Source organism: Annulohypoxylon maeteangense, assembly GCF_022496945.1.
Source record: "Annulohypoxylon maeteangense strain CBS 123835 unplaced genomic scaffold GGS22scaffold_4, whole genome shotgun sequence".
Classification (NCBI taxonomy): domain Eukaryota; kingdom Fungi; phylum Ascomycota; class Sordariomycetes; order Xylariales; family Hypoxylaceae; genus Annulohypoxylon; species Annulohypoxylon maeteangense.
In genome coordinates, this window is record NW_025953251.1 from 1,001,105 (window position 1) to 1,019,587 (window position 18,483).

The 18,483-nt window shown below is 48.8% G+C and overlaps 7 protein-coding genes and 1 non-coding gene across 8 annotated transcripts; 4 read left to right on the forward strand and 4 right to left on the reverse strand.

Annotated features, from left to right (window-relative positions):
* Positions 1–30: 30 nt before the first annotated feature.
* Positions 31–3,188, forward strand: GGS22DRAFT_156854 (glycosyltransferase family 90 protein). The gene is made up of 2 exons (XM_047960429.1): positions 31–2,469; positions 2,543–3,188. Exons 1-2 carry the CDS (start codon positions 680–682, stop codon positions 2,679–2,681), a joined length of 1,929 nt encoding a protein of 642 aa, XP_047821193.1. The 5' UTR covers positions 31–679; the 3' UTR covers positions 2,682–3,188.
* GGS22DRAFT_156855 (heterokaryon incompatibility protein-domain-containing protein) lies at positions 3,189–6,938 on the reverse strand. The gene has a single exon (XM_047960430.1). It carries the CDS (start codon positions 6,769–6,771, stop codon positions 3,268–3,270), a length of 3,504 nt encoding a protein of 1,167 aa, XP_047821194.1. The 5' UTR covers positions 6,772–6,938; the 3' UTR covers positions 3,189–3,267.
* Positions 6,939–7,520: 582 nt separating this feature from the next.
* On the forward strand, positions 7,521–9,146 carry GGS22DRAFT_156856 (WD domain-containing protein). Its single transcript, XM_047960431.1, has 3 exons — positions 7,521–7,761; positions 7,818–8,052; positions 8,122–9,146. The coding sequence occupies exons 1-3, from the start codon at positions 7,606–7,608 to the stop codon at positions 8,901–8,903; spliced, it is 1,173 nt and encodes a 390-aa protein (XP_047821195.1). The 5' UTR covers positions 7,521–7,605; the 3' UTR covers positions 8,904–9,146.
* A 172-nt stretch (positions 9,147–9,318) lies between these two features.
* Positions 9,319–10,279, forward strand: GGS22DRAFT_198691 (signal recognition particle 9 kDa protein-domain-containing protein). Its single transcript, XM_047966167.1, has 2 exons — positions 9,319–9,551; positions 9,627–10,279. The coding sequence occupies exons 1-2, from the start codon at positions 9,480–9,482 to the stop codon at positions 10,059–10,061; spliced, it is 507 nt and encodes a 168-aa protein (XP_047821196.1). The 5' UTR covers positions 9,319–9,479; the 3' UTR covers positions 10,062–10,279.
* Positions 10,280–10,289: 10 nt separating this feature from the next.
* Positions 10,290–12,254, reverse strand: GGS22DRAFT_156860 (small subunit of ribonucleotide reductase). The gene is made up of 3 exons (XM_047960433.1): positions 12,095–12,254; positions 11,757–12,002; positions 10,290–11,690 (listed from the first exon to the last, which is right to left on the reverse strand). The coding sequence occupies exons 1-3, from the start codon at positions 12,122–12,124 to the stop codon at positions 10,734–10,736; spliced, it is 1,233 nt and encodes a 410-aa protein (XP_047821197.1). The 5' UTR covers positions 12,125–12,254; the 3' UTR covers positions 10,290–10,733.
* Positions 12,255–12,934: 680 nt separating this feature from the next.
* GGS22DRAFT_156863 (uncharacterized protein) lies at positions 12,935–14,851 on the reverse strand. The gene is made up of 3 exons (XM_047960434.1): positions 14,199–14,851; positions 13,889–14,106; positions 12,935–13,826 (listed from the first exon to the last, which is right to left on the reverse strand). The coding sequence occupies exons 1-3, from the start codon at positions 14,259–14,261 to the stop codon at positions 13,343–13,345; spliced, it is 765 nt and encodes a 254-aa protein (XP_047821198.1). The 5' UTR covers positions 14,262–14,851; the 3' UTR covers positions 12,935–13,342.
* Positions 14,852–15,399: 548 nt separating this feature from the next.
* Positions 15,400–17,076, reverse strand: GGS22DRAFT_108195 (MFS general substrate transporter). The gene is made up of 2 exons (XM_047957867.1): positions 16,106–17,076; positions 15,400–16,038 (listed from the first exon to the last, which is right to left on the reverse strand). Exons 1-2 carry the CDS (start codon positions 16,898–16,900, stop codon positions 15,517–15,519), a joined length of 1,317 nt encoding a protein of 438 aa, XP_047821199.1. The 5' UTR covers positions 16,901–17,076; the 3' UTR covers positions 15,400–15,516.
* Positions 17,077–18,353: 1,277 nt separating this feature from the next.
* GGS22DRAFT_t33 lies at positions 18,354–18,450 on the forward strand. Its single transcript has one exon. It is a non-coding gene; the product is annotated as a tRNA-Val (tRNA).
* Positions 18,451–18,483: the final 33 nt, after the last annotated feature.

Sequence of the window (18,483 nt, forward strand, 5' to 3'; positions counted from 1 at the left end):
TAAGGTTCTGTCATCCTTCAAAAAAGGGCTAAATAATTAATCCTCCGAAGTTCGTAAACATGATTCGGACCCTATTCCTTGATTGTTGGTCTGCAAGGTCTTATATCCTACGTATATGATTTATGGATAATATCGCTAGATCTGGGTAGAGACGCGTCACAGTGCGTCTTCGATACAGAGGTTTTGATTAAATGGAATTATTTAATTGGACCAGACGAACAAAGTGCCGGGGGGGCTACGACGCTACGTGCACCAGTACATAGAACCCAGTAGCAACCTGGTAGCAGCTAAAAAAATCAAGAATGGACTTAGGAAGGGGCGACTGGAGCAAACAGGGACATTGTACCTGATCTTCATCTGTCAAATCGGTCAACAGGTCGAAAGTTCTTTCCTTTCCTAACGTTAACAGACGAGAGAAGGACCAGACCAGCAGACCGGATAGACGAGACTAACGGTCTAACGCCATTGTCTCCATATCTCCATATTTCCATATTTCAATCCAATCTGTACTATCCCTTTCCTCTCTTTGGTCCCTTGACCCACGAAACACGATATATCTAACTTAGGTACATGTTACCAATGTCATTCTTTATTTTGCCATTACCCGACGCCAACAATTCTCGACCGACGTCACTAAGCCTCCCAACATTGGCTTGGACCACGGCGCCCTGAGAGAGAAATGAGGCCGCGCCAGTTGCTTCTAACCGGCGGGTTCGTCTTCCTCGTCCTATGCTTCGTTAGCCTATTCCGACTCTCGCCCTCCGGAACCAACCTCGCAGATCTTAAACCCGGCCCTCTAACGCACGGTAAGACCGGCGGCGTTGGAAAAAATGGCGAAACACAACCGCAACAGCCGTTGACGGCCCCGGTCCCGTTCGACCCTAAACCGAAACCCGCGCCCGCCGGGTCGCACCCGATATGGTCGTTGATCACACAAGCGGAGCAGGATCTCGAGGCTGTCAAGAAGCGGCAGTCGAAGACGCTGAAGGAGGCGACGACCGAGTACAGGCGACGGTACGGGATCCCGCCGCCGCCCAACTTCGACCGGTGGTTCGAGTTCGCGCGGGCCAAGGGCACGCAGCTGATCGATGAGTTCGACACCATACACGAGAGCCTGACGCCGTTCTGGGGGCTCAAGCCGGGCACGATCCGCGCGCGCGCCAAGGAGGCCCTGGGCTTCGACAACGCGCTCCTCGGCATCCAGATCCGCAACGGCAAGATCACGCATATCCAGGGCGGCGGCGAGTGGCAGCGCGAGGCTACCGCGGGCATGATGGGGAAGTTCCTCAAGTGGTTACCTGATATGGATTTATGCTTTAATTTACACGACGAGTCGAGGGTCGTTGTGCCCCATGATGACCTCGCGAGGCTGGTTAAACGGGCGAAGGATATTAATATGCCAGCGGCGAATCTTCAGGTGAATCCTCGGAACGAGTTTACTTCGAAGCCTAGGGGGCTGAATGATGGGACGAGGTTCGAGGAGAGCAAGTTGACCCGGTTTAATGTCTTTGCGCACCAGCCGACTTGGACGCATTCGCGGTTATCTTGTCCACCTGAGAGTCCCTCGAGAGGATTGGAGGAGGATGAGAAGAAGGATGATATTTCGAAGTATGGCTTGGGAGAGTTGGGTTTCATATACAACATCACTGCTATGTCGGATATATGCTATTCTCCGTCGTTGAGCTCGACGTTTGGGTTCTTCGACCGCCCGAACGCGTACAACATCGTTCATGATCTATTCCCCATTTTCTCGCAATCGAAAATCTCGTCGTACTCGGATATCTTGTACCCGTCGCCGTGGTACTGGTTTGAGAAAGTGAGCTACGACGAGGGCAAGGATATTCCGTGGGCGACGAAGCAAGATAAGCTGTACTGGCGCGGCTCCACGACAGGCGGATTCAGCCGTAACGGTGGATGGCGCCGGCAGCACCGTCAGCGGTTCGTGCAGAAAATCAACGCGGCCGATAGCGCCAAGATCCTCGTGAATAAGGGGACCGAGGGTAACCAGAAGTGGGAGACGAAGATAGTACCACGCGGCGATTTTAAGGAGATCATCGACGTGTACTTCTCGGGGGTGGGCCAGTGCGACCCAGGCGACTGCGCTGCCCAGAAGGAGTACTTCACCATCAAGGGACACGCAGAGCAGCAAGACGCCTGGAACTACAAATACCTCCTAGACATTGACGGGAACGCGTTCAGCGGCCGGTTCTACGCGTTCCTGAAGAGCAGGAGCCTGGTGTACAAGTGGGCCATCTTCCGCGAGTGGCACCTCGAGTGGCTGAAGCCGTGGGCCCACTACATCCCGCTGAGCTTACAGGGCGATGACTGGCTCGAGGCCGTTCGGTTTTTCGGCGACGGCAGCCTCGGCAAGAAGGAGGCGGAACGCCTGGCGAATCAGCAGCGCGAGTGGGCGAATAAGGTCCTTCGGCACGAGGATATGGAGGTTTGGTTTTTTAGGCTGTTGTTAGAGTGAGTGTTCTCCGCGGTTCCCGAGCATGTAAGGGTGAAGTCGTAAAGTTGGAAAGTACTAATGAGAATATAGATACGGCCGAGTGGTCGACGACGACCGCGCGAATATCGGGTTCGCGGTGGGAAGCAAGCCAGCCCCCGAACGTAATACGGAGCAGGCGGAGAAACCGCCGGTTAACGAGGAGCGAGTACCGGGGCAACGGGAACATTAATGCGAGATACGGACATACGAATACGGTAGAAGCACATTAGGCCGGCGTACGGCGTGCTCATTTTGTATAAAACAGAAACTGCTGCTTGCATCACGGGCCGGAGTTATTCTTTTTTTTCTTTGATGTCTTTTTTTGGTTTTGTACTACACGCTACACGTATACACTGGGCACTAGGTTCCTTCGGTACGGACGGACGGGCTCGATGGATGGATGCTAGGTACTACAGGTCTACTGAGATATCTAGGTGTGCTTAGGGCGGGAACAGTGAGAAGGTCGGACAGGACATAGTTTGGCGCTCACGCCTTTCTTTGAGCTTGTTTGTGTACATGTGGGAGGGGAGGGGGATATGGGTTTCCAGATCTAAGCTAGGGTAGGGGAGGTGTCCTAAGGAGAGCCTGGTCCGAGTTAGATATGTGATGTGCCTGGGTAGGATACTAGGCTAGGTAAGATGGACTACTATTTAGGTAGTCGTCCAGGTACTTAATCTACTGTGTCGCTTAAAAGACTTGGTTTGATATTTGGGTAAATGTGCTTATGTGATAGTTGTAACGCCGAAATTACAAGGTAGGTAAGTTTTCATATATTTTCACCGAATTCGAAATTCCTCTTCTTCCCATGCATCGTTCTCCTGGAACTCTTCCATTGCCTCACCATCCATTTGCCCATGGACGTACGCTTCACCTACAAGCTCCATGTAGCCATCCGGTCCTTCTCTCAGGATGACCGGTACGGTGCAACCATATAAGATGCAGATGAGATCCCCGGCTTGAGTATTCGGTGGACAAAGTCCAAATGATGTAGTCGGGACCTCCTCGTCGTCGTCTTCTTCCTCCTCTTCTCTGTTCTCTATTAATCCACTAGACATAAAGACAATATGTATTCCAGATTCGCGCGAATTCTCCTGGCTAACAAACCAGATGTATCCGTTCTCTGTTTCTTCTTCTGCACCCCTCGAATCTTCTTCTAACCCGTATATTACCCTAGTATCTTGAGCGTCAATGTTCTCTAAAGTAGTTGCCTGGCTTGACCGTGAAGAAATCACGTCTTGATGACTTCCACGTTTTACACTTGGGATATCCGCAGTGAAAAAACACCTGTTCCAAGTAACATTACGCACGCGCGTCAGGTATTTGCGAACCATATCCGACTGATCCTGCAAGAGCTGGCCAATATTAAGATACCCGTTGTTGAACTTGTCAGCAATCTCAAGACATCGTAGACAGGCTTTTTGGTACCATAAGGGAGGTACATGGCCACCTTGGTCACGGTCGGCAACGAGTGTCCTCCAGATAATATCCGGGACACTAACGGTATCCCGTTTGAACCCTTCCCAACCTAACATTTCTAGAGACTCGCGGAAAATTAAACCGCCCGTGTTTCGTGGTGAGACACCGCCAATCCTGGCTAGTCTAAAGCCCCGCGCAATGAGAATCCCGCCCTCATCTTTTGGGGGCGAAGTGGCTTTGTTTCCTCTAGAACGGATACGAGAGACTTGCCTCGAGGTTTCTGGAAGCTCGAATGTTCCATCGAATCTGGTCTTTCCAGAAGCTTCGTAATTTGGAGACCCCGCCGGTCCAACTAAGATTTCGCCATTCTTACGGCCGCTGTAGACCTCCTCCGGGACTCCGAATTCCGAATTCGATAAGAGAGGGATCCAAGAGGGCAATGTAGCGCCGTCTTCAGGTAGCATTGCCCAAGGGCGACAGATAATATCTAACGACCCGGAAGACGAAACGCAGAAACGAGTAAAATTGTTATAAACGGCAACTTTAGATTGGCTGTAGTCGACTTTAAACTCAAATGGGTTCTCATGGCCGTGGCCGGGATTATGGTTCCATATTTCATAGGATGTATCCTCAGCAATACCCACGAGGCTATAGATGAGATCGCGCTGGTCGCCTGTGTCGAAGGTTCTTAATGATGTAACAAGCGATTCGATTGTTTTAATGGGTTTCTTGATGTCGCCATTCGGCTTCCTTCGGAAAAGATTATTCGTCGCTTCCAGAAGAATAGAGGCACCGAACGAGTCAACATCGCCAAGTGTCTTCTGACCCTCTCGCCACTCCGATAAGTCAAAAAGCGATCTAATAGTTTCCTGGTTAGAAACCAGAAGAGAAGCAGCATCAGCAAAATCGGACCATCGCACAATGCTCCCACCGCAATGTACCGTTGCTTCTTTCGCAAGAGCAATCTCTTGTACGACCCAGCGCCGCGAAAACCATCGATCTCGCATTAATTCTCCCAGCGCGTACCATTTCCTAGCCTGGCTTTTATCGTGGGCAAGGTGGTCTGATACTGCCAGATCTACGATGGTGGAAATAAACTCCATAGCCTCGTCGCTACGCCCATCGTCGTCGCTCTCGCCAAGCCAGATACACACATTTCCAGCGTTGCGATAAATATCAACCATTTTAGGTAGCTGATACGTCTTTTCATCGGAGTTTTCTTGATCTATACATAGAAAATCAACCCAGAGAGCCACTGGTTGAGCCTGATGTCCATGCCGTCGGAGCCGGAGAAGAGCCCGAAAGAGATTGTTTCGGATAGGAACCGGAGTGGCGTTCTTTATCGCAGATCCCCATTCTTTCGAATCCGATAGGTTCAATGTACTGTCGCTAGGTAGGAGGTAGATTCGACCGTTATAAAGTTCATCTCGGCCCCAGACATATGACAGAGCTGCGTACTGTTGCTGGGTGGATTTTGCGTTCGTTATAGGCCAGGTCTCCAATTTACAAACCAAGGGGTAAAATGGTTCTGGCGCCGGTGCTACTACGAGAACCCTAAATTCATCTCTTTCGAGTGAATCGTAGAATCCTCTGTTAGATATCCCGCTACTAAAAAAGTATTTGTCGATCAAATGGGTTATTGGGTTATCGTCCGGTTTCACCGAGTTGACGCCCTTCGAATAATCCAACCACTTCCGCTCTAGCTCCAACTCTTTCTCTAAGACTTGCTTCAAATTTATTACATCCTCAAGCTTCTTGCAGTGCTCTTGAATCTTTTGGATACATGTTTCCAAAATTTGTGCATCGCTTATCAACCTCTCTAGTACTTTGAGGGAGCGTGGTTCCGTTGAATTGTCTTCCTTGTTTAATGAACTATCCGTTGCAATCCGGGATTCAAACACGCCTTCGTGGTGATGTCCCATCATAGTCTGATGGGAACGTTTCCGTAGAGTTATCTCAGAGCCGTGGTAATATCGGTATTGTCGAACGAGGATGGTTTCCTTCAGCCTCTGAAGTTTCGCCTCCCTCTTTTCTTTTCTCATTTGACCAAGCCTTGTCATTATTTGGTGGTTTTTCTCTTCTCTACAACGCCTTTCCAATTCCTTAGAATATTCGTTGAGGCGCTTAATGTCGGCGTCTCGATCACATATACAGTTCTCCCTGTCCTGAATTTCCAATTCCAACTCCAACATTCTCATCCTCCATCGATCTGTCTCGTTCACGGGCTTATCATCTTCCTGATCTTCCGCCCTTTCGGACCCCTCCCCTTCGTCATTGGCGGCGACCGGTTCGATAGCTTTTAGTACTCGACCCCTACTCGAGGCACCATTCCTATTCCGTAGGCCTGCTCCCGCCATTAAATTGGCCATCTCTTGTTTCAGTAGTATCTTCCTGAATGCCGCTACCTCCTTTTCACGCTGCATCCCAAGGAGTTGTTGAGCCGTTGTTTCTAAGCTGCTGCACTGTCCCTCTTTACCAAGATTTCCCAGAGCGGCTTTTAATGAGTTTTGCGTTTCTTGGAATTCATGCGTCGCCTCCGCATAGAGATTTTTAACATCCTCTGGGACACTGCTATCCATCGCATCGGCTTCTTTTTGTGTCCTAGATGCATCCGATAATTTCTCATCCGCACTACTTCGTAGCCTTTGTTGTTGGTCTTCCCATAATTGCTCTTCTGATTGATTTAGAGAATCTATCTTGGCCTTGAGCTTCTTGAACCTCTCCTCGGCGATCTTGCTGTCCTGCTCCCGGAAACCATGATGGTTAAGTCGAGACTTAGCTTTTGAGGGCAACTTAGGAAGCAAATATTTCGCTGGCTGCAACGACGAATCTAGATTCCATTCTTGTATCCCCAACAGATCCATTGTGCCAGGTTCTGTCTGTATGATGTTATAGTATCGACAGTTTAAAAAACTGGTGAATAGAAATTTGGAGAACGAAGGAAATAAGTAAATAAGATAAGTAGAAGACTACCTATATGTGTTTGGGGGCTGAACTGCCCGCGCCCTGCAAAAGTAATTGAAAGAGGAAACGAATTGAGCTAATCACTGCAGGTCAGCCGTTCATTGCCACCCACCTTTTCGACGCAGCCGCTAACACCAAATACTGAAGCGAGTGATAGCTCAGTATTCTCTACTATTTCTACTCTGTAGGGGCTGAGTAGATCCGGTCCTAGAACCAGCTGACCGACAGACAAACAAGTAATAACGCTACGTCATGTCGATAGAGGAACCTACGAGAGGCCGCCTAGTTTGCGGGAATACTACTTGCTGGCTCGTATAATACATAATGGACGCGATTGACCTTGAAATGCTAGGATCAAAGAAAAAATAATCGAGGCAAACCACCGTTTTGAGGCGGTGCCAGTATGAGTGATGCAATTACATTTTAGAGAAGAGTTGATGAAGGAGAATGGAGGGAGGAAGATAAGGAGTGTCTTAGAATATTGATTATGTAATATATTTCTCCGAATGTTACGCGAAGCACCGATAGAGTAAACTCTTCTGCTCCGTCATTAGCCCCATTCTGTTATTTGCATATCTAGGTAAACCAAAACTTTGCCAAGAATTCATAGTGAACTCGTCGGCTGCAATTAAGCCTTGTAGCTTTCCTTCTGAACTTCGCAACTTTTGTAACTTTCTACGCAGCATATTCTTCGCAATCCGACTTTGGTCTTTAATTCGCCTTTTTTTGCCAACATGGCGTCGACGCCGATGGATCTCGATATCCCTGATTCCTCATCACCTGCCAATGGCACACCGTCTACATCTCTTAACATCACTCGTACTTTAGGGAACGGATTGCCTAGTACCTTAACTACTACTGAAGTTGTCGCGAACTACAGGCCTACTAAGGTAATATTCTACTATGCCGAAAGGTATTTAGGAATACTGACTTATACAAACTGCAGCTGTTTAAGGGTGGTGACCAGAAAGATGGACGTTCGCAACATTACGTTCTTAGTCTCGATTACGATGACCCTGGCGAGCTCTTGATGACGTCTGAGAGCAACGAAACGATCCAGATCTATAAAGTTCGAGAGGGTAAACACGACAAGCAGCTTCTAAGCAAGAAGTATGGTGCCAAACTGGCAAAATTCACGCACAACAGCTCGAGTATTATTTACGCGAGCACGAAACAAAATGGTTCGGATTACCCGAGACTAAGCGCTCCCTTTTCAATTGAAGAAATGCTAATACTAAGGACTTGAGTAGATGCGATCCGATACTTAACCACCCATGACAATACATTCTTACGATATTTCGAGGGCCATTCGGCGGCAGTTACGTGTTTAGCAATGCATCCTGGCCACGATGATTTCATCTCATGCAGCAAGGATAACACGATTCGATTATGGAATGCCGGAACTAAGAACGAGACTGGGTTGTTATATCTCAATTTCCCATATCTTGCTGCTTGGGATCCGAGTGGACAAGTCTTCGCGGTAGGATCACCTACTGCAGGAACTGTTTTACTCTACGACCATCGAAATTTCGACAAGGCGCCTTTTGCAGAATTCGACGTCATGGATGCGGTCTCTCCCGTAACTACAAACAATACTTTACAGGGCTGGACCAAGCTAGAATTCGCGAATGACGGACGCTCCATCTTGTTAGGCACGAAGGGCGAGGGTCATTTCCTCTTGGACTCGTTCAATGGCAGCCTTAAGGCCTTCTTACACAAAGGCGAGGGCGGCACCAACAGACTGGGCGCTGGGGAAGAGTATATGACCAATGGTGGTGGACCAAACGGCGGCCACGTCGAGGGTAGCGGTGACTGTTGCTTTACTCAAGATGGAAGATATGTCATCGGCGGTACAAAGAAGGGTGCTGTCGTATGGGACACCCTAGGCCAAACTTCCGAGAATATTCTGGAGCCGGTCCACGTGCTAGAGGATGAGAGACCGGCAGCAGTCATTGCTATGAATCCTCGATTCAACCTCTTCGCTTCGGCAGATCAAGATTTGGTGTTTTGGCTACCGGATCCACATGCCTAGGGGGCATATCCGGACATTAGACGCCTTAATCTTGGTCTATGATGGGTTCGATCTGATATTCCACCATCATGATCTCCGTGACAGATGGGAGGTTGGAATCTGGCCCCTCACGTCTAAAAGGATAATATACAAAAGGGGACTGTTGCGGTTAACTACTTATGGAAGATACCCATTTGCATTGTTGGTGGCGTATAAAATGGCATCGTTTGATAGTTGATTTATGAGAAATGAAATCCTGATTCGTATTATGATTTCCTTTGAAAGTGAAGATATAAAATCTGTTAAGGGCAATATGTAACTATCCAGATAGAAATTTGAACGAGGCTGGAGCTACCCCGCAATCCTGCATGGAGCTTCCAAACCAATCCCTGTCAACGCCCCACGCTTACCGACAATCACTAAATCTTCCTTTGCTACTGGACAACACCAAAATTCATATCCAACTTCAACCACACGAGACCGCGAGCTTACCACCAGCGCCGGGTCAGAAACGAACAAGTCCGCTCAAAAAATAAGGGTGCATATCAGTGCATATTATCTCAAGCAACAAGCACAGAATCAGCGGCATAAGAAACCATGCCGTACTACGCAACAAGCCAGGAATGGCTGCACCAGTCCTCGCTCCTCATCGAGGCGCGGCCAACTACCGTATGTCTCCCTCCCCTCCCCTCCCCCCTTCCCTCCAACCTCGAAAATCTAACATAACCTAACCACCACCCACAGACCCGCATCACGACCAAATACCACATCTCAAAGCCCAAACCCCGACGGATAAAAAAAACCGACCAACCCACCTCCTCCTCCACCTCTGCGGTTGCCGCGCCGCGCGGCTCTCTAACCCTAAAAACGTACGACCCGCACTCCGGCGCGTGTCTGAAATACCGCACGACGAAAGCGGCGGAGGTATCGCGGCTGATACTGAGCCTAGGCCAGCCGCTGGGGGCGAGAATGGCGGCGCTGCCGTTGGGGGAGGCTGCGGACGAGGTTATGGTTGATGCGGGTGCTGCTGTGGAGGAGAAGGGTGAGGTTGCTACTGCTGCTGCTACTACCACTCCGGCGGGAGGGAAGGGGGAGGGGAAGAGTGATGGGAAGCAGGGAGGAAGTGGCGGTGGTGGAGGGGGTGGTGGGAAGGGGAAGAAGAAGAAGGGGAAGAAATGAGGTGAGGTGAGACATTGGACAAAGGGGGGTGAGGGTTCCGTGGCCTTGATAAAGGGAGATTGAGGTGAGGGTGGTGAAAGACAAGGTCCTTATTTCTATGGAATCGTTGCCCAAAAGAGGGATTCCCAAAGTACAGCAACGTGAGCCTTGGCGTTTAGGCATAGCCAGTACGATAAACATGAAAATGAAAGCATGGCATCAAGTCACATAAGCAAGAAGGCATGAATATTCCTCATCGTGATTGTATTAATCACCAGCTGTCTTTGCAGCTCTAGCTAACTACGTCCGCGTTCCATGCATCAAGTCATTCCGCCCAACCATCATCTTATTGATCAATTGATTTCTTCATTTCATGCCTCCCCCCATCGCGGACCGTCATCCCTCGATAGTCGAAAGCGTGACGTCGAAAAAGCAACCGCGAGTCCCAACGCCAAAACACCTTCGGATGACCGTGTTCATTAATGTAGACAAAAGGAAAAGGGAATCCAACAATCCAAATAGTGGAGTTGCTGGATCCAACCGTGCGCCACGCAATTGCTCGCCGGTTCTATGCATTATATACCCTCTAGGCTCTAATGTCGAGGGAGAGTATGAGTAGGCGCAAGCAACTATGGTACAAGAGGCAAGGGGGTATCGAAAACAGGTAAGAGAAAGGAGTATTGAGCGACGAGCTTAAAAGTCATCGTCGAAGGTGAAGTCACCTCCGTTCTCTCTCTGGCCATCTGTCGTCGCGACGTCGTCGTTAGATGTGTTCTTCTTGGTGCTGGCCATGACACCCGCCTTCTGGTAGTCACCGACACGCTTCTCGAAGAAGTTGGTCTTGCCACCAAGGGAGATGTTCTCCATGAAGTCGAATGGGTTGGCAGAGCGGTACACCTTCTCGTTGCCAAGGGCGACAAGTAGGCGGTCAGCGACGAACTCGATGTACTGCTTCATCAGGTTGGAGTTCATGCCGAGCAGGGCGCAAGGCAAAGCCTCCGTCAGGAACTCCTGCTCGATAGCGACAGCGTCCACAATGATCTTCTCAATGACGTCCTTGCCGGGGCGGTTCTTGAGGTGAGTGAAGAGCAGGCAAGCGAAGTCAGTGTGGAGACCCTCGTCACGAGAGATAAGCTCGTTGGAGAAGGTAAGACCAGGCATCAGACCACGCTTCTTGAGCCAGAAGATGGAAGCGAAAGCTCCACTGAAGAAGATACCCTCGACGGCAGCGAAGGCGATCAAACGTTGAGCAAAGGTAGACTTCTTGTCGGCAATCCACTTAAGAGCCCAGTCGGCCTTTCGGCGAATGCAGGGGATAGTGTCAATGGCATTGAAGAGATGGGTCTTCTGGGCAGGCTCCTTGATGTAGGTGTCAATGAGGAGAGAGTATGTCTCAGAGTGGATGTTCTCCATCATGATCTGGAAACCGTAGAAGCATCGAGCCTCAGGGATCTGGACTTCACCGCTGAATCGCTCGACGAGGTTCTCGTTGACAATGCCATCGGAGGCGGCGAAGAAAGCAAGGATGTGAGAGACGAAGAACTTCTCATCCTCGTTTAGTCGGTTGTTCCAATCGTGAAGATCCTTGGACAGGTCGATCTCTTCGGCAGTCCAGAAGGAAGCCTCGTGCTTCTTGTACATTTGCCAGATCTATGTTTCGTTATTAGCGTATGTCGCGTGGAAAACCACTTTACGCGTCTTAGACGCGTCACTCACCTCGTGGTACTTGATAGGGAATAGGACGAATCGCTGAGGGTTCTCTTGGAGGATAGGCTCGTCAGCCTCCTCGGATGTGATAGTCTCGGCAACGGCCGGCTTCTCTTCCTTCGTGGCGATAACCTTCTGCGACTCGATCTCGTTGGCAATGGCATCGACGCTGGCATCGAAAGGAGCGTTCTCCTTGCCTAAGTCAAGCTTCTTCATGGGAGAGTCCATCTTTAGAGACTCGAAAGCGGAAGCAGCCTATGTAGGATGATGCGTTAGTATCAATTGACAATGTAAAGATATGTGGTATTGACGAAATTTATTGGAAAGCGGTCAACGATGTCACGTACCTTCTTGGAGGGGGTAAGCTCAACAGACATTGTGAATGGAGGGTTAGATGAAGGGATTGTAATTGTATGTTGTAGATTGGCAATTGAGCTATGATATTTACCAAGTTCAATTGAACAATTACGCGTTAAGTGGAAAGATTGGTCTTGATTGATGATGCAGAGTGAAAACCGTGTAGAAAATTGGTCGGAATCAAGATCTTTTTAAAAAGGGCGTTTCGCGCCAAGTCACGTGCACAGATCAGTAGGAGTAACGCGATCATAGACGCGACCAAACATCCCGCCACTTTTTTTCGCGCGTTAACAGGGATTATGTCTCCACTTTAATACCACTTTAGAGCACATTGGTACCACTTTCCCACGGTACTAGTGTACGTACCACTTAGACACGGACATCATGACGATCCGAGGGAAGTTGCCCAGCCAGCCCCAACTTATTTTTTTGCGGCAGGTACAGTTTCTTTCGGGAAAAAATGCAGGAAGCTCGCAGCGTCGGCCAACTCGGTCCCTGCCTGCCAAGCCAGCCCTAGCTTCAGGTCTTACAAACATGGATTCATCGGCACCAACTAAAGTTATCAGATCACAGTCGCGAGATAAACAGTGGACCAAAAAGGAATGGATTGGATCCCTAGTTCTTAGCTGATTCAAGATCAGGTAATGATTACTCGTCGTGGGAGTCATCGTCGACTCTGAGCGGTTCAATTCCGGACCTAATATCGGTCTTAAGTCGAAAATGTCGGACAGTGTCCTCGGAGTACGAGGGGTAATTCTACGCCTTCAAATGTAGGATACCTACCTTGTACCTTTTACGCCACAGTACATTCTAAACAGCTTATGTTCTCATCGATCCCGATAAATTATCTTGGATATCTAATCGTCCTAACCACTGTCTCGTGTTTAGCTGCGAATCTTCCCGTCTGTCAATATTTCCTCTGGTATCTGGGTATCATTTATCAACCCCTTGTCTCTGTTTGCCGTTACACTTGAACAAGCCATGCTTCCCGCAATGTGTGAATCGTGAATCTATCTACATATCAAATTGATCGTATGGGTACCACGGATCCACGAATTACAGGTATGAAACACCCGCAATGATTGATAAGACAAGACAAGCAAACCGACCGCCGTTGCTACAGATTACCACCTAGAATAGTCAAATCCCATGTATGATAGTGTGACGCGTCACAGCCCCTCCAAGCACTTTACGTGACCTGGTTCCATGTAGGTAATTAACCCCACAGATTCCGACTCTTAGCGGGTCCCCATCTCAACATCATCTGGGCGAGATCGTTGGCTGCCCCGACCAAAGAAACCTCTGCCAGAGCTGGCCCGTCGATCGTCACGAACCCTTGCTTGACCCGGCCGTGGCGGTTGAGCGGGTGCGACACCACTTTCTTGCGCAGGATAATCTGTTCCGCGTTCTTGTGACTGAGCATTGAACCGATCGAATTCGGATGGGTCGCTGGGGTCAACATCGGGTACCGGCTGATGGGTTGCGCGGAGATTTTTCTTTCCTTTCTTACGTAAATAGTCCTCCAGCGCTATGGCATTGCGGGTATTGGCCAGGATGAGGGTGTCTGCGATATCTCCAACGAAGGGTACCAACCCGGCGATGAAATCAATGATCACCCAGATGTACATGGTAGCCCATATTCGAGTCGGGAGCCCTCCCTCTACTTGTTTCGCAGTATGAACGACCATCATCGCAAGGAGCGCATCCACGGCATCGCCAGCGCTGCCGAGTCAACTTGCATTAGTACATACTAACCATAATCCGAAAGGAACAGGTCTACTCACAATGGGACAAGGCCAATTAAGCTACCCCATCCTAACTTTAACCCCATAAAGCTTCCCAGGCTCATATCTAGTCTGTATGCCCTTCTCTTCACCTTGGTCAAAACCTGGGCATCGTGTTCCGAGAGGCCAGGCGGCAAAGCCTTACGGACTTTCTTAGTCTTCGTTCTCGACGGTCGACCGTCCAGTCTCGTCGCGGGAACTTCCTCAAAGTACGGGTCCTATAGTGTGTTGTGTTAGCATGGTTCGCGCTCAAGGTTGTCAAGCGCATCGCATTGAGTAAATGGCGCTGATAGAAATAGATATCGCGAACCTTTATTCCAAATTGGTTGCCCGCCGTCTCCTTGAGGATCTTCTTTGCGATAAACGCCGCCATCTTGTTTAGGAATTAGAGTAAGATGGAATTGACTGCCTAGCGGCAGATGGATTATTGAAAGAGAATTATGTAGAGGAACAAGAATGAATATAGGAACCGAGGTAAGTGAAGTACGAGGTAGTTGAAAGTAAGCAAGCGATCGTCGTGAGTTTAACTCTTCAAAGAAATATTGATATCCAAATTAAGCGCTGGGCTCGCTGAGCTAGTAGAGATGGAAGATTGGGTGAACCGTTCCAATCACGAGTTCCTTCTGAAACATTAAAAATTCCTAACAAAGAGCCAGAAGCGACTTTTAAAGATAAAGAGATGAAAATAGTAGAATTATCATAGATTTTTTAATTCCTAAAACCTGCACTGACAGCTAATGACATAAACACGCACTGTAACAGTTTTCAAGTTTTCGCCTTGATGATCGATCATGCATCAGTACCAACTCGTCTCGGCCAATTAGAAGCTACCGCGCTTGAAGGACCAGCTGAATGATACCTGAACCGAGCTCTTTTCGGCTCGGATTAACGTGTATAACCGAGCTAGCAACCGAAAGGATTGGTTGTCATCTCTTTTTCATTTTTCATGACTGATGTGGAAGTGGAAGTGAAATTGAGGCAACCGACCTTGGAATATGCGAGATTGTTGTATGGTTGCACTATACGTACGATGTATGAACAGCTCAGACGAATGATGATGTCAATTGTATCAAGCTACAGATAAACTAATGCATTATCTAAGGTCTGACCAAGGCAATTAAGGTTAATTGGATCTGCCGCGTTTCATGGCATGGAATTGATCCCTGCCATGAATTAACCGATGTGGCTAGTGTGGCTAGTGTGGATAGAGTCAACTGCTCAGCCACGCCACAACTGGGTTACCTCCTACACTTCTCGAGGCCTCCACATTCGAATCGTCCGCATCGTCAAAAATCCATTGAAACGCTTGGTAGGTATAGCGAAACTTATACAATCCCTACCAACACCTCTCTTCGGGCTCTTGAAACACCACATGAATGTTTTCACACATTATAAGGTAACATACCAATTCAACTTCAGGTCTATTACATTAGCTATTGCTGAAATAGTATATCGCTTATTCGTTTGATTTCATAATTTCCTGCAATCTTGCGTCGCTTCCGAGTCTCTTTTCAGTCGCTGGCGTGGCATACTTACCTACTGTACTTCCCTATACAGCCGTATGCACATCCTCTTTGAAGGTCTAATCCAATATTCCAACCCAATCCCTAGGTTATCCTGTTTCCCTTTTAGACTTTAGTCCATATATTCCCCCCTCGATCTTTCACTACTAGTCTAGAAGATGCGAGGATAAAAATACCCCCGATAACAATAGTCAATCCTGCCCAGAGCTGTCCCCATATATATCTCCCTCCGCTAGCATCGATGATGGCACCCATAGTAGGAGGGCCAGCCAAAGTAGCAAACCCGCAGAGAGCAAATGCCATACCGATCCATGTGCCCATCTTTGTAACGTCTTTGACGAAGCTGCTTACAGCAGAACTAAAGATGCCCTGGGCACCTCCGTTCACAAAACCCATTACCACAGAATAAGCATACATATCTGACCGTGTATGCACACCTATCCAACCAAACGCCATGATCCCTAAGGCGATACAGTTTATGCCGAAGGTGTTGACAGGGCCGGCATAGCGGTCGGCGATGACACCGAAGATGGGTCGAGCGGGCATAGCAACTGCGTTTGTGACTAGGACAAAGTTGATCGATTCTTGATTGCTCAGCCCGATGCTCTCGCGTGCAAAGGAGTTGATCTGGAAGAGACCATAGTCAGCACAACACCCACAAGTTGTTACGGAAATGATATCATCATGAACTTACGTATAATAACATGGTAAATAGGGAGAAGTATATGAGAAACGCGCCGGCACAGAACGTGGAGTAGGGGATGTTCTTGAAGGCATTCCAGTCGACAACGGGGGCTGGTATTCTTCGCAACTTTCGCGGCTTTAAGACGAAGAATCCGATGACGGCCAAGAACAGGCCTATGAACCCGCATATCCTGACCGCCCACCCGAAGCCTAGCTTTGGTGTGAGAAATTGGACTAGAGCCGGGAACAGTATTGCGCCAGTGCTCGACCCGCACCCGTTCAAGGCGACGGCAAGTGATCGGTTCTTCTTGAAGTATGTGGCGACGTTTGCGGTGGCCGGCATGAACATCAGACCGCCGCCGATGCCGGTTAAGAAACCTTGTGCGAGCAAGACCTGCCAATATGTCGTTGCCAGGCTGGTCATGAACATGCCGAACACGGTCACTATGGCTCCGGTGGCGTATAAGAGTTTCGGGTATCCCGCATCAGACAGCCGGCCGGAGACCATACCGATTACGAAACAGAGGAAAATCTGGATCGAACCAACCCAAGCCACTTGTGAGGCCGGCAGATGCATGGTTTGCTTATAATATAGTTGAAACACTGAAAACCCCGTTCCATAACCCCATGATAGCATATTGGCGATGTGACCCGGGACGATTTGGGACCAGGCTAGGAACCCGCCATCCGGTGGCTCGTCAATAGGTATCGCGGACGAGGTAGAGTATGTCGGTGTTATCTCCTCTCCTACCAGGGGGGAGTCGACGGGGGGTGCCCTGGGTTTAGCGGTGGGTGGTCTATTCATATTTGCGGCTCCTAGTTGGGCGTCTCAGGTATTATTTGATAGTAAGGAGAAACGCAAAACCATCAGATTCCTCGAGGTTCTAGGACAATAAGATTACTGGGCAGCAACAAGACAGTTCACCAGGTACGAGGCTTCCAATGCAGATAGAAACCTTATGGAATGGAAGGTTACTACCTAGTAGTATATAAGCCATTCTACATATGCAACTGTCGACGACACAAAACTCAAAATGTCTACCAGAAAGATACCGTTAAGGGGCGTTCATTCAGGACGCTCCGACATCGCTATCCTCCTTACCGTCACTCATGCGGTATACATGAAGAGATATTGCAAAAACTCCACCGACAGGGCGTCACAGGGAAGATATGATAGAAGAGCAGGTAAGTAGGTGTGCAATAGGGGTCCGATCGTGAAAGTTTTGAGGTCCTGAGACCAGCAATGGTATATTAATTCGGGGACCGGAACGGGAACGGAGCACCGAAATGCCCCATCCCTCGTTGAGCACTCCCTCTCGCCCTATCAAGGGACGGCGTGTCATATTGAGGTTAGCGATAGCCAAGGTCGCAATGGGGTTTATGATGGGACCCAGCTTGTGCGCACAACCCCATAATGGATAAATTATACATCGCACCGGAGTATGTACTGCAGACTGGAGTAAGTCAGTAGTCAAAGATTCGATTCTGATTACGCGATGGCCGATTCGCTCGTGGTGGCCTGCGCGCGAGATAGATACTACTACGAGGAGAATTGAGAATGAGAATGAGAAAGCTCGGTCCGACGCAATGCTACGATTCCAGGTATGGTCGATCGTATGTATGTGTCAAGATTCCCCATCGCTACTTCGGTTGATCTGGATAGATCCTCGGTGGGAGTTGCGCTCGATCGGTTTTGGCAGACTCCACTTCGTCCTGATCTACCGACGTACCGAGAAGCGTCATTGGCAACTGGCGCCCTCGCGGCTCCAGGCTCGTATCTCCCTGCGTCCTAATGCCGGAGGCTATCTTGTAATGGGAATGACGGGGAGGAAGGAAATGAGATACCGAGGTCGCTGATAGGTTGGTAGGTCTGGTGAAAGGTAGACCGCTTGATCTTGTTTGGGAAGAGGTGAGATGATGCACTTGGTTTTGGATCTCTGGATTCTTCCTAATGTTTTCTAATGGAGTTATTCCGCAACTTGAGGGAAAGATAACGGAATATGTTGCAATAACATATAGCCTATATTTTTTTCGATGATGAAATTCCGAAGATCATATTTCACAAATGAATAAGTCATTTCATGTATGAAAAGGTTACCTGTGGATGTATATCTAGAAGTTTTAGTGCCTATTAGAAAGTGGACTTTTAGCGCTATTTGACGCTATTCTACGCTATCGTCTGGTCGGCTTAACGGGAAGTTTGGTGGGGTATTGCGCAGATTTGGTATATGTTGCACAATAAGCAGAGATTTGTCAACAGTCGCGTGGTCTAATGGTTATGATTTCTCGTTCACATTGATGTGTTCCACTTCCTAAGTCCCGAGAAGGTTCCGTGTTCGATCCACGGCGTGACTAATTCTTTTGCCTTTTCTCATGTTGGACCTTGCG

Bases quoted from the DNA above. Each gene is read 5' to 3' on its own strand.
- GGS22DRAFT_156863 (XM_047960434.1), bottom strand. From the start codon at position 14,261: ATGGCGGCGTTTATCGCAAAGAAGATCCTCAAGGAGACGGCGGGCAAC. The intron at 14,107-14,198 runs GTTCGCGATATC...AACACACTATAG, and splicing joins GCAACCAATTTGGAATAAAG to GACCCGTACTTTGAGGAAGT. The intron at 13,827-13,888 runs GTGAGTAGACCT...TTGACTCGGCAG, and splicing joins TTAATTGGCCTTGTCCCATT to CGCTGGCGATGCCGTGGATG.
- GGS22DRAFT_156854 (XM_047960429.1), top strand. From the start codon at position 680: ATGAGGCCGCGCCAGTTGCTTCTAACCGGCGGGTTCGTCTTCCTCGTC. The intron at 2,470-2,542 runs GTGAGTGTTCTC...ATGAGAATATAG, and splicing joins TTTTTTAGGCTGTTGTTAGA to ATACGGCCGAGTGGTCGACG.
- GGS22DRAFT_156855 (XM_047960430.1), bottom strand. From the start codon at position 6,771: ATGGATCTGTTGGGGATACAAGAATGGAATCTAGATTCGTCGTTGCAG.
- GGS22DRAFT_156856 (XM_047960431.1), top strand. From the start codon at position 7,606: ATGGCGTCGACGCCGATGGATCTCGATATCCCTGATTCCTCATCACCT. The intron at 7,762-7,817 runs GTAATATTCTAC...TACAAACTGCAG, and splicing joins CGAACTACAGGCCTACTAAG to CTGTTTAAGGGTGGTGACCA. The intron at 8,053-8,121 runs GTTCGGATTACC...GGACTTGAGTAG, and splicing joins CGCGAGCACGAAACAAAATG to ATGCGATCCGATACTTAACC.
- GGS22DRAFT_108195 (XM_047957867.1), bottom strand. From the start codon at position 16,900: ATGAATAGACCACCCACCGCTAAACCCAGGGCACCCCCCGTCGACTCC. The intron at 16,039-16,105 runs GTAAGTTCATGA...GGTCTCTTCCAG, and splicing joins TATTTACCATGTTATTATAC to ATCAACTCCTTTGCACGCGA.
- GGS22DRAFT_156860 (XM_047960433.1), bottom strand. From the start codon at position 12,124: ATGTCTGTTGAGCTTACCCCCTCCAAGAAG. The intron at 12,003-12,094 runs GTACGTGACATC...CATCCTACATAG, and splicing joins AGCTTACCCCCTCCAAGAAG to GCTGCTTCCGCTTTCGAGTC. The intron at 11,691-11,756 runs GTGAGTGACGCG...AACGAAACATAG, and splicing joins TCCCTATCAAGTACCACGAG to ATCTGGCAAATGTACAAGAA.
- GGS22DRAFT_198691 (XM_047966167.1), top strand. From the start codon at position 9,480: ATGCCGTACTACGCAACAAGCCAGGAATGGCTGCACCAGTCCTCGCTC. The intron at 9,552-9,626 runs GTATGTCTCCCT...CACCACCCACAG, and splicing joins TCGAGGCGCGGCCAACTACC to ACCCGCATCACGACCAAATA.